Source organism: Lepeophtheirus salmonis, chromosome 14 (assembly GCF_016086655.4).
Source record: "Lepeophtheirus salmonis chromosome 14, UVic_Lsal_1.4, whole genome shotgun sequence".
Classification (NCBI taxonomy): Eukaryota; Metazoa; Arthropoda; class Copepoda; order Siphonostomatoida; family Caligidae; genus Lepeophtheirus; species Lepeophtheirus salmonis.
The window spans coordinates 2,322,912-2,340,149 of NC_052144.2; the positions used below are offsets into that span (position 1 = coordinate 2,322,912).

Genomic DNA, 17,238 nt, shown 5'->3' on the forward strand with positions numbered 1-17,238 from the left:
AAATGGCGCTCCTGCCAAATAGCAAAACCATTTTGTTTTAATTTGATATTTAAAATTCAGAGTGGGATAACCATAATATTTCACTCACTTTCTTATTTAGACAATTAACCAAAAATCATGAAAATCGGCGACCGTAAATTGCAAAAAAGTGTGTACAATTAATATAAAAGGACCCATAATCAGGGGCGTCCGCAGGATTATGTATAAATATATTTTGGGTGGGGGACTTAGTTTTTGAAACATTTTTTTCAAAAATCAATAAATATTCACAAAAAATAATTTTCCGGAAAAATTTAAAAAAAAATTTCAAGTATTAAATTTTTTGGAAAACTATTCGAAAATATATAGCTATTCTCAAAAATTAAAATGCATTTTCTAGTAAAAGCAAAAATTACTTAATTGGGAGATTACAGCCTCTCCAGCCCACAGCCTACGCATGCTTCTAATAATCATAACCTTTATGAAAAAAGCATGATTATTTGATACAACACCTTTAATTAATTTGTATATTTATAAATGAATTGGATGCATTTATATAGTATAACATGTAACATGGTTTATTAATCAAATATTGTAATAATAAAACCAATTAATAATTATAAAATATAAGCTCTTTCCGCTAAGAATTATGACACTAGTGGGAGCATCATAAAAAACTATAAGAAAATTGTGCAATTTGATGACATTTTTATGCATTCAAAGGGGATGATGCAGTGGAAAGGGAATGAAATCCTTTATCTGTACATTAGACTATCTCAATTTCAGGTTCATAACCCACCTCCTTTTCTGTACAAATATTTTTTCTACTGGGAATCATCAAAAACTGACTTTGGAAAGTTTGAAGCATTGATGGTTATTTAAGTTTAGATAAAAATATATATTTTTGGATCTAATTGGCCATTTTTAGGCCTCTTCAATTAATCCAACTATAACGTTATGAGTAAAAGCTGTACATTTAGGTGTGTCTGGAGTGGGTGGGCTGGAGGGGCAATATCCTGGAATCAAGGATTTTTTGCTTTTTACTAGAAAATTTAAATTATTTTTCCTTTTTCTAAAATTAAGTTTTTGAGAATAGTTTTGAATTTTTGAAATTATTTTCCCGAAAAATTTAATTTTTTCTGAATAATAATTTTTTAATGTAATATGTAATATTTAAAAAATAATTTCATAATATAATTTTTTTTGAAAAATGTAATATTTGAAATGTATTTTTTTTTTTTTGAAAAAATATATATATCAACCCCCTTCCCCCTCCAAAAAATATTAATAATCCTGAGAACGCCCAGAACATTATATACTTTTAAGTACTCGGTGTATTAGTTAAAAATATTGTTCACCTTTTTTACAAAATTATTTAGGGGCCCTTAGATGTGCCCCACTTTATTCAACATAACACAGGACAATGTTGCTATTTTTTGTTCAACAACCATCGAGGTTTAAATTTTGATATGTTATGTTTGACCATCTTTTCAAAAATAAAATATTACACAAAAATAGTCTGAGAGCCTCAAACTGCAGGGGAAAAAAATATTAACAGTCTCCTTTACATACATATACGGCCAAATCTGGATACAAGAAGCTGCTATTTTTCACATGAAAAAATGACTATATTCGAATTTTTCTTATATCCGAAGTATAAAAGAAACCCACCTTTTTGCTATTTTTCCTTATTTCGAAGAAAACATATGTTTGACTAGAACCTGTTTCTGAAAGATCATCAAAGATTTTTAGACTATCTAACACATTATATGTATCCGCATTAATTGAAAACAATATAAAAAGAAACCTATAAAAAAAAAATGCGGCAACTTACAATTTGAACCCATAAAAAAAGTAAAATCATGAGAAAAATTCCTCATTCTCATGAATTCCTATAAAGTTGTTACAAAAAGGGAAGGAAAAGTTTAGTTTATGAGGATATTTTTCCTCATGTTTCCAGTATGCGAAGTATTTTATGTATTAAAAAGTTGATATCTGATAGAACATTGACTATAAACAGGGACTGTAGACCCCACCCCCTCCACCTGCATGAATTTGAAAAAAAAAATATAATTAATGATGAATCCTGCGGAAGTCCCTTAAAAGAGTATTTTTTATAAATCCAAAATTGACTGGATATTCAAGCTACTAGGTTACGTGATTTTGAAATGTTCCTTATACACTTAAAGGTTCTTATCTTAGGATTTTTATACTTTATATTCTAATAATTATCGGCTGCCGTTCCCTTATCACAAATGAAATTAGATATTCATAATTCTAGAATTATGAATATCTAATTTCATATCACTGATTTGTGACAGTTGTGATGTCAGTGAAAAGACTCTATTTCTACAGTACAGTTTTATTTTGTACATTAATTTGTTGATTTTATTCATAATATAATTTTCACGGAGAATATTTATGTTTCTTGTCTTCAGCTTTAAAATTCCCAGTTTAACGCTGTTTATGTCATAAATTCTTGTTAATTCCCTGATACCCCTAAAGTTTAACTCTTGCACCAAAATTTCAGGACCACTTACTTACGTCATACTTCAGTAAGTTGTAAGTCTATAGATATGATATAATTTTAAGTAAATACATCAACGCTTTGAGCATTAATAAGCGACACGAGTAGACATATCCAAACCTGAGACAAAATATACAGTGTAAATATTCATTTTCATACGGTAAACTTCATTTAATCTCTCTCAACCTTTCTTCCAAAAAGAAAGAAATTTGGACAAAATCTGTTATAATTAGTCATTCTTTCATATTGTTGTAATATTCTTCATTAGTTAGTAAGGAATTGTTCGCAAGGGTATCTGCAGAGGGTGGGATGGAGGTGTTCTATACCCCACCACCAATATACATATTTCCAAAAGTTTTAATTCATTGATTTTTTTCCCCAAAAAACTTAATTTTTTGTGAATAGCTTGTGATTTTTTCAAAAAAATTGAGAAAAAACTTCAAATATTAAATTTAATCTTCGAAATCTTTTCCCAAAAGTTAAATGTTTTTCCACAAATGTCAGTTTTTGTGGATAATTGTCCATTTTTGAAAAAATTAAATTTTTTGTAAGCATCTATGGATTTTTGAAATTTTTAACTAAAAAATTTAAAATAAATTTTTTTTGGTGAGCAGTGAATTTTTGTTAAACAAATTCCAGGAAATTAATTTTTTAAATTTTTATCGAAAAATTAAATTTTTGAATTTTTTTTAAATTTAATTTTTTGTGAACAGCTCTGGATTTGATTTTTTTTTTTTTTTGTAGGATTTTAATTTCTGGATTTTTCAATTAGAAACCTGCGGACGCTCCTGTTTCATGGTTGAATAACAGTAAATTTGAGTTCAACAAATCAACATTCAGAACACTAATATGGACCACTGGAAATATGTAATTCAACAGCTTGCAAAAGATGTAAAGGCTTTGTTGTAAGGATGTATGCTCATGGGATGATATATATTAATCCCCTATGTGTCTAAGATATTTTTTTTTAGGAATAACAATTATAACTTAGTAGCAAAGATACATAAGTTTGCTGTTGAACAAAATAAAATTTGAGGTCAATATGACAACATTTTGAACATTCATAAGAGGAAAGAGTAGACAAATGAATAATTAAAAAAATATAAATAATAAATTTTTATGGGAAAGCAGAAAGTGATTCTAATTGTATCTTTCAACCTTTCAATCGAAAATACAGAGAAAAAAACAAAAAATTGACTAGTAATTGACTATTTATAGTCTATATTTATCCCAAACCATTTGACTATTCTATGTGTAACAATATTAACTTGATTTCAATAGATTAAATATCAAAAGACTAATAAGAACTAAAAGATCAAAAGCTGACAAAAAAGACTATAGGTACAATGCTTAATGCTTTTAATAACACATTATGATAACATTGTTTAAACAACCTAATACCTCCATCTTACAAAGATTTTCTTTGGCAAACATCACATATATATTATTTTGTTATTTTTTACAAGGATATTATATTTTCATACAAATATTATATAATACTGTATTATTTGAAAGATAGAATGAAAGCTTTATATGGGAGTTAAATACGTTTTTCAGCACAAATTAAGTAGGTCGAATATGTTAAAGTGTATCATATCCCAATGGACATTTATATAATTTTTTTTATTTTTTTTGGAATATGGTACATGCCAAAAACGGAATTGAGAAAAACTCAATATAATATGATAAATTTTGATATAAATTGGAAAAATTAAAATATATACAGTGTACCACTTGCAATATTTGTACAAGCTACAACTTGTATAAGCAAGTTGTACAAGTTGCAATCTCTTTGTCTTTAAATGAGTTATTCAATTACAAAATTGGGCATTGATTAATACTATCATTTCATTTTGCTCTATTAAAATAACGTGGTTATTATATAATTGTGAGTGGGTAAGTGTTTGGTAATTTCAATTTTATAATGTGCCACAGAGTACTTATATTTTAGTAATTTCCATTAAAATAATCCAAAATTACCAAATTAATATATTGATCATCCATGGATTATTTTATTACTGTACAATCCTCAGCCCAAGTACTGTAAATCCTTCATTTATAAGTATTTATCTACTTTTTTGATAGCAACATGTACGGGTTGCTTCAACAAATGACAAGTTGTACCTTATCGCAACTTGTACACAATATATACAACTAGGTAGCTATACATTCATATATTTATAAATTGAACATCAATATAATGAGTTTGTATTTCTAAAGTTGTAGAGATCGAAGTAGCATATGTATGCATATATTGTGATTTTTAAGAGCCCCAAGAGAAAATAAAATCTCAAATATTATTCGTGTGATTTAAATTTTTTTTTATATATATATATATAATCCATATTTTATTTCTTTTTAAAATATAGTAATAAAATTAATGATTTATAGGAATTTCAAGATTAAGAACTATTTGATGAAAATTTTTTTTTAAATAAATGTAATATATAAATTGATGGTACAATAAGACAGATTTTTCCTTTTTAAAGTGATACTAGTGAACTTAATTTTGTAGGAGCATATAGGGCTTATAAATGTTTACCATAAATTTCATTTTTGAAGGAAAAAAGAAACAAATCTTATTTATAAAAAACAAAGTGTTGGTTGCAGAACTTAATTTAGGGAAATATTTCATAGGCATGGGATTACTAAGAAAATAATCGGTAATCTAAAAGATTATAAATTTCTTAACGAACAAAATAAGATTCAATTTTTTAATCATTAAACAAAATATTAACGTTAAAATAAAGTTTTTTAGTTGTATATTTCGAAGCTATTATTTAAAGAAACTTTCTCTTAATAAACAGATTATATTATGAATATTTGTTGAGTACTCCTGCCATAGGATTCAATGTCACATTTTTTTAACTAACTTTTTTAATTAGGAGACAAAATTTGGTTTTTCTAAGACCATTCCTCAACAAACATTCTCTTTCTTTAGTCTTCGACCCAATAGCTCATTTAATCACTAGAATTAGCCTCTTCCAGGATTTTATTGAACATGTCTATCCCTATTACTTTTCATTTGATAATCAAGAAATTTCACCTTTTGACCAACTTTAAGCTTCCCTCTTCTCTCAAGATACTCTGTTACGACAGTGCACCCGTTGGCTATGGTATGAACATGCTTAACAGACTAAAAGAAAAGGTAGGTCCCAATCACGGTCAGGATTATAAATAATACTATCAATGGCCGACATGCGGGCCTCAATTAGTTATTTTCCAACTCTTGCATTTTTTTCTTCAAATGCGACAAGAACAGATTCCCAAATAAAAGGGATTACATCACCAGGCAAAATATTCAAACTCAAAAGCTCTCTCCCTTTCTTGTTCACTAGCTCAATCATTTTCTCATCCACCACATCCAACTTATTAATAAGTATAACGATTTGCTCGACTCCGAGTTGCTTAATAAGAAATAAAAGCTCTCTGGTCCATGGATTGTAAACATCCGTTGTTCGTACAACGAGAATCAAATAAATAAATAAAAGAATATCTCATGTCCAAAAGTCAAACGGGAAAAACTGTGTCATAAGGCACAAGGTAGAAGCTCTATACAATATAAATATGTATAGGTCTTGTACAAGTTGCAAAGTTGTCTAAGGAAATTGTACGAATTGTTGGCAAAAACAATAGATGCATAATTATAAATGAAGGATTTACAGTACTTGGAAACAGGGAATACAATGATTGAATATATCATGAATGTTCGATATATTAATGACGTCAATTTTGACTATTACTAAAATTTAAGAATATTCTATGCCACATAATCAAGTTCAAATTCCCACTTTTATACAACTCATAAATACATAATAAACATTTAATGTAAATTGATCAAAATTAAATTATAGTATCTATGTATAGTGGATAATTAGAATGGTCAATGTTGTAATTAAATAAAACATTTTAAGACAAAGAAATTCCAACATGTACAATTTGCTTAAACTAGTTGTAACTTGGATACTACATCTGTTTAAATAATCCTTCCAACTAATAAATATCCCTCATAACTAAAATTTGAACACCTTTTAATAGCTTTCGTGTAGGATATTGTTATTCATTTTATTACTTTTAAATACTTTTTTCAATATCAACCATAAAATAAGCTCATAAAATAGGTTTAAAAAATCACGAATAAGAAACAATAAAAGGTTCATAACATTTCACATAAAAGGATAAGTAAATAACAATAAATATTCTATAGATCTTGAATAGTTTTGAAATTTTTATAATTGTATATTAACCTGTCTAAGAATTTTAAGTTTTTATCCAAAAATGTACGTATCAGTCATTTGTGGATAATTACAGTATATACTTATTATAAAAACAATCTTTCATATAATATATAAGTTATATAAAATGATGTTTATTAGGATGTATTTTGTAAAAAAAGATCTTCTCTAGAAAGCACGTAAATCCATTACTATTTCTTAAAAAAACAACACTTCTTGAAATGTATTTTGATGAGATTTAAAAAGTTTCATTTATAAATTTAATGTTAATCTAAAAAAGAACTTATGCTGTTTTCGTTCAAACGAGGTACTACAAACAAATATATATCACTTCTGGACAACGATGAAAACAAAAAGTTTTGGGATAGCAATTATTCCGCATGGAGTATAATTAATACTTTAGCCCACCCCAGAGCCGGGATCTTAACTACCTAGACTAAAGAATCTGGTGGCAATTGAAGCCCTTAACAGCAACTTTTCCTACCTCAAGTACTCTGTGAATAATTATTGGAAGAAAATGTGCCAAAGGTCACATATATGAACGGCTTTCCGGCCTCGATTAACGGCTGTCATTATCAATGCTGGCCAGGTTGAAAAATAATGTTCTTCTATAAATATTTTTGATATCTTCCATGTGCGACTTCGTTTATCTTAATTCAGATTTATATGAAGTTCAAACCTGCAAAGTGTTGCAAGACTTATTCACTACTGTATATATATAAATTGTATGTTGGTAGTTTGTAAAAAAATCCATTATGATTAGTTTTTTCGTAAGGAAACAACCTTGAGTTTAATAAATAATAATTTAATATTTTCAAATTTTAATTTATTTTTTATCACACATATTAAAAAATAACTACAAAATATTACTTCGTTGTTAATGTATGTAATTAATTAATTATTAATGATATTAAAACATGACAGGAGTTGTATTCATATACATACTTATATGTGGAAATTTATTATAAATAAACCTACTTTTTTTTTCTATAATAACAAAAAGTAATTATTTAAAAAAATACTAAAGTACTGTTTTTTAAAGTTAAGTTTGTGATATATGTATATTCATGCATAATTTATAAGTTGTCATGTAATACAAAAACCTGAAGAAATGTGATAAAAAGTAGTCTAGGTTAAACAAAAACAAAAAAAAAAATATATTTATACATAAGTGTAAAGGAAGCAAGGAGCCTCGAAAGTAGATTTTCATAGTTTCTACAAAATGATGATTAATGGGAGAATCTAACATTGTTCTTCAATCTTTTTTTTTTTTTTTTTTTTTTTGTATGTAGAAGGTATTTGATGATGACAAAGAAGCGTCTGAATTTTATCTATGTTAAGCATTCAAATCTTTCATTAATCAAAAGAGAAATAAATAATATTAAATTATTTACCCCAAATTAATAATTTTTTCTTTTTAATATAAATATTTTTGGTCAGGATGAAAAAAAAATCGCAAAGATAGGGGTAAAATTTTTTTAATTAAATTTTTAGTGAATAACAATGGATTTTTGAAAAAAAATTCCGAAAAATTTAAAAGTTAATTTCTTCATAAAAAATTAATTTTTGGGAAAAAAACTAATCCCCCCCCCCCACTACAAAACTCGTCAAGATACTCTTAAAGATGCACCTAACTGTGTATGACGGTTCTAACATAACGTATACTAACTTTTTCTACAACAGATTTACACTTTTTAATTTAATTGCACTGGTGCACAAGGGATGTTTCCTTTTATTAATCAATTTACAAAGTAATCAAGAGTATATCAAAAATACAACTCCCCGAAGGATAATATTATTTTATAGATTTATCAATGTTAAATTGTAGCTGGGGTATATTGTATATGTTTTTCCGCACGTTATACTTTCTCTTTCTATTTCAAAATTGAAATCAGCGGAGAGTAAAAAAGAATTATTGCACCCTTTTAACAATAAGAAAATAACTTTGCTTGAAGAATATTTTGTCGGAGTAAGAGGAGAGGGATCTCGACTTTTTCGAGATAGTCGAACAATTAGCACGTTGGAGGATCATGAAAATAGATGGAAGGTCTCATTATTTGGAGGAGTTTGTCTCTTATGAAGTAATCAGAGGGGGAGGGAATAAGGACTCAGAAGGATGGGGTTGGCGAGATCACATCTCATTGTGTAAGGCACTACGACTTTATTTTGTATTTTGACGTCATTCCTCAGTACAAGGATCTACTCAAAGTTTATCCTGAATCAGGACATACATTAGGGAAAAAATCACAATCTCATCTACTTATTTCCTTATTATTAAAATTTTGCATGGATTGATTTTCAACTTTTCGATTGAAAATCTATCTCCAATTTATAACATTTATTAAGTAGGGCAAACACTCCATTTGTGACGCCTCTAAATGACGGTTTAAAATAATATATTCATAGAAATGTGAGACAATTAGATTTTTGTACCTAATCTAGCCTTTCTTTTGAGAAAAATCGTTCCACCTTGTTTTTGTATTGACGTGTTACATACATATACCGGGTGATATATTGAAATCTAAAGACTTACTAATTTAATAATTAAAGAAGATTAAGGGATTGAAATTAATTCATATTTAGATTACTTAAAGCTTAAACAATTACTTCAAAAAAAAAAAAAAAAAAAAAAAAAAAAAAAAACCTGAGTTCTCTATTTTCTAATTAGTTCATATTTCAATTAATTAAACTATAATTAGTTACAAGACCAAACAAACCTATTCGAGAAAATGACAAAGTTGAACGTGATCGAAGAGTTTCTATACGGCGTCAGCAAGTCCGAAACGTTGGAGAGGAAGAAGGGATCTGTCAAAAAGATCAAACTGGAGGAGCTGAAAAAAATAACCCAGACCAATCCCCTCAAGTCCATGAGGGCCCATCGGGTTTTCATACCAAACCGTCCAGAGAACAATAAAAAAGTCGGTGGAAAGCGAACTCAAACCCATTGTAAGCCAGCACTGGGACGCCATGACAGAGGACTACATGTGGAGTGGGTTCCATGCCTTCCGCTGCCTACTGGAATCCATCATTGCTGCTAAGGGCGGCTACATTAATTATTATTAGAGCTCAGACACAAATCTATTTATAGTATTATTTTGGTTGGTATGTATTGTCGATTAGATAATAATTTATTATAATGGACCACTCGGTATATTTTTAATATATATTTAAGTAAATAAATATCAATGTAACACGTCACTCCTTAATTAATGATATTTATATTTCGCATGTGATAGGGAACAAACATAAAATAAGTTTATTTTGTTTTCATAAAGTTGAGTGTCCTACAGATCCAAGAATGTACTCTTCAACTAATTCTCTTTAATTTTTATTAAATACTTCCTTTGATTAACCTAGTTTAGGCTTCAATGATTAGGTCGATTACGAAAATATCCCCATAAATAGGAACGAAACACTTTTAACTTTCTTTTGCTTTTGACTTTTTCATCACAATTACCTCTGCTGGTCATTCATAAAACAAATTATAATTTTGTTCCTTTCGGTACCAAACACAGAGAAAAGGTATTTTTTGTTGGGGTAAGAATTTATTCCTATATAGTCCTTTAACACAAAAGCAAGACTAAATAATTTTTCACAAGTATGAGTGTGGATCTCATTTGTATTCTTACACGAGTTATCCTTAATTTATATTTACAAATTATTCTTTTTAATCCTTTGGAGGACCTTTAAATTGCATTCAATGTAGCCAAAATTGATTTCTTAATCAAATAAAGATAAATTGATTTGAAAGGCCATATCGGGGGTAATGTAAGTTTTTCAAATCAAATAAAGGTTCTAAAAATTCTTTTGAATTTTTTCCAAAAAAATTAATCTTTTGTAAAGAGCTGTAGATTTTTGAATATTTCCATCAAAAAAAATTTTAATTAAAATTTAATTTTTTAAATCTTTTTCCAAATGTTTTTTTTTATTTTTCTGAATAGCAATGCATTTTTGAAATTTAGTTCCGAGAAATTTAATTTTCTGTGAATATTTATGGACTGAAGAAGTTTAATATTTTAAATTAAAATTTTTAAATGATTTTAAATAAAATAAAAGGAATATTCAATTTTTTTTAATAAGTATATTAATTTTTGGATTTTTGTGGCAAAAAAATTCCAAAAATTATGCTCTCCCCCTCCCAAAAAAAATATATAAAAATATATTCATATATAATCCTGCGGACGCCCATGAAGATACACCACGCATTAAAAAGGCAAATTATTGAAAATATGGGATTGGGATATTCTTGATTTTGTTCAAGTTCAAGATTGTTTTTATTGTAGAAGCATCACCTATTTCAATATTTTCATATTGGATGATTCACTTTCCTTTTTTTGGGAAAAACCTAAATTGTATGTCAGAACAATTGAGTAAACAATTGTTATATTTAGGTTATGTGTTGTATTTTTCTATATAAAACAACTTAAAAGTTAATTAGATTATTGAGTAATTAGGATTTTGAAGTTTTCAGATCATATCTGGGCCAAATTACAGTGGATTATCAACTGAAAAGCACTGGGATTTGTATTACAATTTAACACTGTTTGCTACAACAAAAAAAAAAGATTTGAAGTGAACTGTTAGCTTTATTTCATTTAACTTGTTCTCCTAATTTCAGTGATGTCCATATTTTCTGTATTTATTCGACAGTGACGGAGTAATTTGAACTTCCTCTTAGTATTTACAATTTCAGATTCTATGAATAATTGCAAATTCATTGGATGAGGTACGCCGAGTGGACAGCCATTTACATAAAACAGTTACATGATGCGCCAGCAAACCCTAGCAGTGATATAAAAACAAAGCTTCATATATTAAAAAAAATATTTCAAGGAAGAATAATATAATTTACAATTCTATAAATTAAAACACAGTAATTTTATATCAGTGTAATACATGGAGTTTTATATGCTATGAAGGCTATATGAACTTTTTTTTTAAGTTTTTTTATTTTTTATATCGAAGAATCGTTACAATATTAATCCATTATCCTACTCAGTTTTTATCAGGGTAAAATTACTTGTCAAATGTTAAAATTTGAGGAAAAGGATGTGGTCCTGGATTATTTATAACTTAAAATGGTAATACTCTCAATAAAGACTTGGGAAGGGTTGGCAATGGATATCCTTAATTTTACAATATTCAACTACCAGATCCTCTAAATATTACAATCATACTAATAATTATAATTTTTTTGAATCGGATTCAATAAAAAACAAAACTATATTAATTTTATCGCTTGTAGTCTTCCTTCATATAAGATATATTTCCATTTATATAAAATATAACGCCTATACTTTAAATAGTTTAATATGTATATTTATTAAATGACTTATTGTACTTACAATTTCATTTTGAATTATTTTTCTTTTGAATAATCCTAACTTTTTTTTCCGTCGATTTCTGAAAAATTTTCCGAGGAATTAATTAGTGAAGTGATTTATCTATAAATAATTTATAAATAAACAACTTATTAAAACAAACACTGCATGAAACTCAATACTTTGTCTAGCATATAATTTCTTTCAAATTAAATTCACTTATGGCTATTTGGGCTACTTTTTTTTAGATATGGCATCCCAGGGATGTTGTACGTTACTTTTCTTAATCATAATCAGAACAAAATTGCAACGCTCTATCCCTTAATACTTTGAAAATACTAACATTCTTATCTCTCAAGTAAATTTTTTGAATAAGAAAGGGTTGATTACTATGCCGAGTACTTCAATTCAGTCTTAATTGAGGGGATGAAAACAGTGATGAAATCAATATATCACCATTGATAATGTTATCAATTCATGATCTATAAGACCTTTGTCAAAGAAATTTTTTTGTAGATAAAACTTAAATGTGTAATAAGGAATCATGCCTCTTCACATTTTCGTCAAGTTTATCATCAATAAAACCTACATAGTACAATCATCAAAATAAGAAAACAAATATTATGATATATTTTTAATACTGTACTCGTATCTACCTGAATTTATAATACTCATTAAATATTTTGCATCTTCATAATAGATCCTATTCATATTCCATGAACCATTACTAATTCCAAAGAGTAAATACTAAATGTAATTAAAGAAACGAGTAAAAAAATCCAATATTTGGAGATTTATTTGTGTTCACCTTTTCAGTGTTCAGGCCAATTCAGAGTTTTTCTGGTTTTGAGTACAAGTCCTCATGCTCCAGTTAGATGGGGAAATAAGTAATGTCCTGATCTACTTGTAGTCTCGTCTAAACCAAGATATCCTTTTGCACAAATTCTCCCCTTAATAATTGAGAACATTAATTTACCTAAAGACTCTATTGACTTTGAAATGGCTTAGTGGAAATAAAAAGTATTTAAATAATAATTATTACAGCTTTGGAAAAAACCAACAACATATATTCAGATAGGGAGCACTCCCCCCTGATTCAGGTAGTCACTCTAAAATACAAGGCCCTCTTTTATAGCAGCAATTATTTCATCCATGGTCATCATATAAATGTAAATTTCCAATGTTTATACTAAATTGATAGTAGGAAATGTTCATATTTTCATCTACTCCCTAGTCCATCATCAACTTGTTGCATTTTATGTGTTGATATACCTCAAAACATACTTGTAGCATCAAGGATCCCCTGCACTTTGAGTTTGAAGCCCTCAATCTTTCTTATTTCCACGTATCTTGGTGATGTTGCGTTGAGCAAATCGGTAGGAGTAAGGTTTTGGTTGTATTATTTGTTATCACACTCTCTACCATTTCTATTACCGGAGTAACTTTATGGCAATCATAAAATAGATGGGTGGAAGTCTCAATCTTTCTTTGACAGAAGGAATACAATCTATCTTTAGAATCAGCCTGGACATATTTTTGAACAAAGATAATGCTGTCATTCTGTAACAAAGCTATTTTTGGTTGGAGTCTGAAAAATGGTTTTGGTAAATAGCTCTTTGACTGTATAAACTCTTGAAGTACTCTGAACTTATGAATAATTTGACACATGAAATATTATGGAACAATCAACAATATACCTAGTCATAAGTTATCTAGACGTGTTTCAAAAAAAGAAAGAGAAAAACACAATAAACGTGTCGAAACCATAACTACTACGCATAATACAGAATTATTTAAGTACTATTTAAAAATATCAAAAGTATAAAATATATACTTATTGATTTATTTAGTAGTTTTTTTTTACCCAGATATTAAAAATATATTTTTTTTTATAATTAATTCTCCGAATACAATTTTTTTTTTTACGTAATCCAATCATTATCTACGAAATTCCTGGAATATTTTATGTGCTTATATCAAAATAGTGTTTTGTTGTGTAATCTATATCTTTTTGTAGTATGATTATCATTTTTTTATTTAAGTAATTACTTAGATGGTATAAAATTATTTTTCAATTTTAAATTATATATGTATACTTATGTTATAGCCTCTAAAAAACATCATTTTTTGATAGAAATAATTAAAAAAATATATCGTGATTATTAAATAAATAGTTAAAAATCTTTAGTTTAAAAAACCAAAACCAATTTCATTATGAAAATATTAGTTATACAATTAAACATCTATATTGTATAATTATACTGTAATTGTTTTCTTAAACATAAGCTGAAACATTTATTGTATAATTCAGGCCATACATACTTCTTAAAAGCTCTTATATGTTAAATAGTTTTAATTATATACATATTATTCATAACTTTGATACTTCTAAGAAGCTCAAAAACGTTACCGTATTATCTAGTCAAAAACAATAAAGAATGTATAATATGGAACTTTTTAGATCACTTCACTTAGGCACTAACATCATTTATGATTTTTGCCGATTCTTTGTTTTATATATTTTTTAGAAGGCTACAGTAATAAACATATTATGTGTAAAAAAAAAGTTTAATATATAATGTTTATTTTAATGCTCAAAATATGCTTGAGAGATTTGTGTCTTTCTTAAAAGCTTCTACACCTAAATTTTGCCAATTAAAGTTTATATACTCCAGTTACAAATATATGTATGCTTATCATACAACGGAGATACCATTTGGAAGCAAAAATTTGCTAAAATGAAAAAAACAATTATAATTGGGAAATTATTGCCAAGTATTTTGATGTCATAGTAAGGCTACCTAAGATTAGACTACAAACAGTGTATTACTTTGTATTGTATTTTAGAACACCTATGAGTTTGACTGTATTCAAATATTGGATTTTTTTTTTTAGATCAATTCGAAAGCAATCCAAAATGTTTTCTTATTTTAAAGTCATTATATGAATTGTATGTAAAGGTTTTTTTTTGTACAATCTATATTTTTTGAATAATAACTATGTATTCCACATGACGTTGTACTCGATAATTATGTCATTCGTGACGTCGGTAAAAACACTTTGTTGAATAAGTATGTGAAAAATAAATACATTTGTTCAAGTATTAATTCCTTTAATGCGGATTGTTTCTTACCTGTAAGAATCAATGGTCCATTTGGTAGAAAAGTCTCTGTTTGTAGCTTATCAGATTCATAAGCAAGGGATTTTGAGCGTTGTTTAATAGATATAGTTGAGAGTCCTTTGGCTTCCCCTGAAGTATCCAAGGAGCTCTTATTCACTTTATGAAGGGCTGCAACAGCTGCTGATGCGCTATTGTCAAACTTATACTGACTCTCCTGTGAGCTAGTCACTACAAAAACCCCACTCGAATCTTCATGGCTATTATGAGCTGAATTCAAAACAGATTTGTTGGACATTGCGATGAATCCGAATGAGAAAGTAATGCGTATTCTATTATTTGAGAACTTGATGCACTATGCTGTTCACAAGTCACATTCTGTGTTCCTTTCATACTATCTACATGTCTGAAAGAAAAGGATACAAAATAACTATTATTTATGCATACAATATCCATTCATGAATCTGTAAAAAGTTGAAATAAATATTTCGTTTTATCATAATACTTTTTACAAAGATATTTACGAATTGGTGTTAAAAACATTTTTGTGAAATAAATTTAAAACATAATTCCCATAGAAAATAATGCCTGTCATAAACTGGTTCATTTATCGAATAAAAAGCTTTCCTCGTTATTAAGTTTTATTGTTGAAGATTCACTCATATGGACTATCTCTTGTAATCAATAAATGTAATGAGTAGGGATTTGAAAATTGTCAAAATAACTTGGACAGACAAAGAGTAGAATTGAGGATCGACATCGGAATAACTCATGATTATGTCTTTGCTAGATATGGAACGGGATTTGTTTTTGTTTCTATGCTCTCACAGCTGTTTGGAGCTTATCTAATAAAACCTGATTACAGCAAAGCTGTTCTCCTCTCAGACAATATTCAAATTGACAGGATAACAACAGATATGAGTCACAAAGTCAACGGTATAATCTATCAAATTTTTTACAATGTAGATGCATTTGTAATTTTTTTAATTAATTCAACCCATACTTTCAAAAGTAGAAGATAAAACCAGACCCAATAGTTCGATTCCGGTTAGTGTCTTCATACGTATAGAAGCCGTAAAATATATATGTATATGTGTTGTACAACTTTAAATTTTAAAAAAGAAGCAGATTTAACTCAAATGTGATATTTATTGATATTAATCCTACTCAGAAATGAAATATTGGATTCATAACTCAATCCTACTCTTAAGTTCTCAAGTCTTAAATATGAAAAAAATAACAAAATGGATTAATGATATATCGTAAACTAAAGCAATGATAGGCAAGTATAATACATCATTGAAAAGCATTCAAATACCTAAATAGCATTTAGGTTATTTTTTGTCTATTTTTTAAAGAAAAAGAAAATAGTTAACCATGATCTTAAATACAATTATTGAAGATACTCGATTATAATTATTTAGTATTTTCTTACTTTCATTTAAAGTGGTTTTAATGACCACACAACTTAAATTATAAAATCAAAAAGTGATATCTAATTATTAGTAAAGTAGGCCTTCAAACAATCTGAAGCATGATGCATATAGTTAATTTTAAGTAGGCATAAAAAAATAATATTTCCTTTTATAAAAACATTATTTTAGTATGAATTACAAATTCCCTTAGTTATTTAGAAGGGGTTTGTTAGTGTGACGTAGAACAACATACTCAAATGAAATTGAAAACAAAGTTTTGATAGTTTAGTGACTGTAATAAATTTAATTTTGCATCCTTATTGTTTTTGTAGAAAATTTTTTTCCAGTTGTAATGTCATTATGAAATTTTGAATCATAATTATGAAGTTGATAATATTAACATGATTCCATCATTTTCCTGTAAATAAAGATAATTAATCAAATAGGTATTTCTTATTTTCCTTAACTGTTGAGAACATCGATTCAAATATACCCTTGCAGTTGCTTAGTATGAAGCAAAATTCTTATGTGACTCTGATATTTACGAAATATTACGAATATATGTCTTTTAAGAAGACAGAAGAACTGAAATTTAATGTAACTTTAATGTAAGTTTCAATATATTTTATTTCAATATACAAAT

At 27.5% G+C, this 17,238-nt stretch overlaps 1 protein-coding gene across 2 annotated transcripts in view; it reads right to left on the minus strand.

Annotated features, from left to right (window-relative positions):
• Positions 1-17,238, minus strand: part of LOC121129157 (uncharacterized) — a 259,086-nt gene that overhangs the window by 207,524 nt on the left and 34,324 nt on the right. For both annotated transcript variants that reach the window (XM_071893539.1, XM_040724837.2), the window contains exon 2: positions 15,196-15,586. In XM_071893539.1, coding sequence (XP_071749640.1) covers positions 15,196-15,478 — 283 coding nt within the window. In that variant the 5' untranslated portion in view covers positions 15,479-15,586. The remainder of the gene's footprint in view (positions 1-15,195; positions 15,587-17,238) is intronic.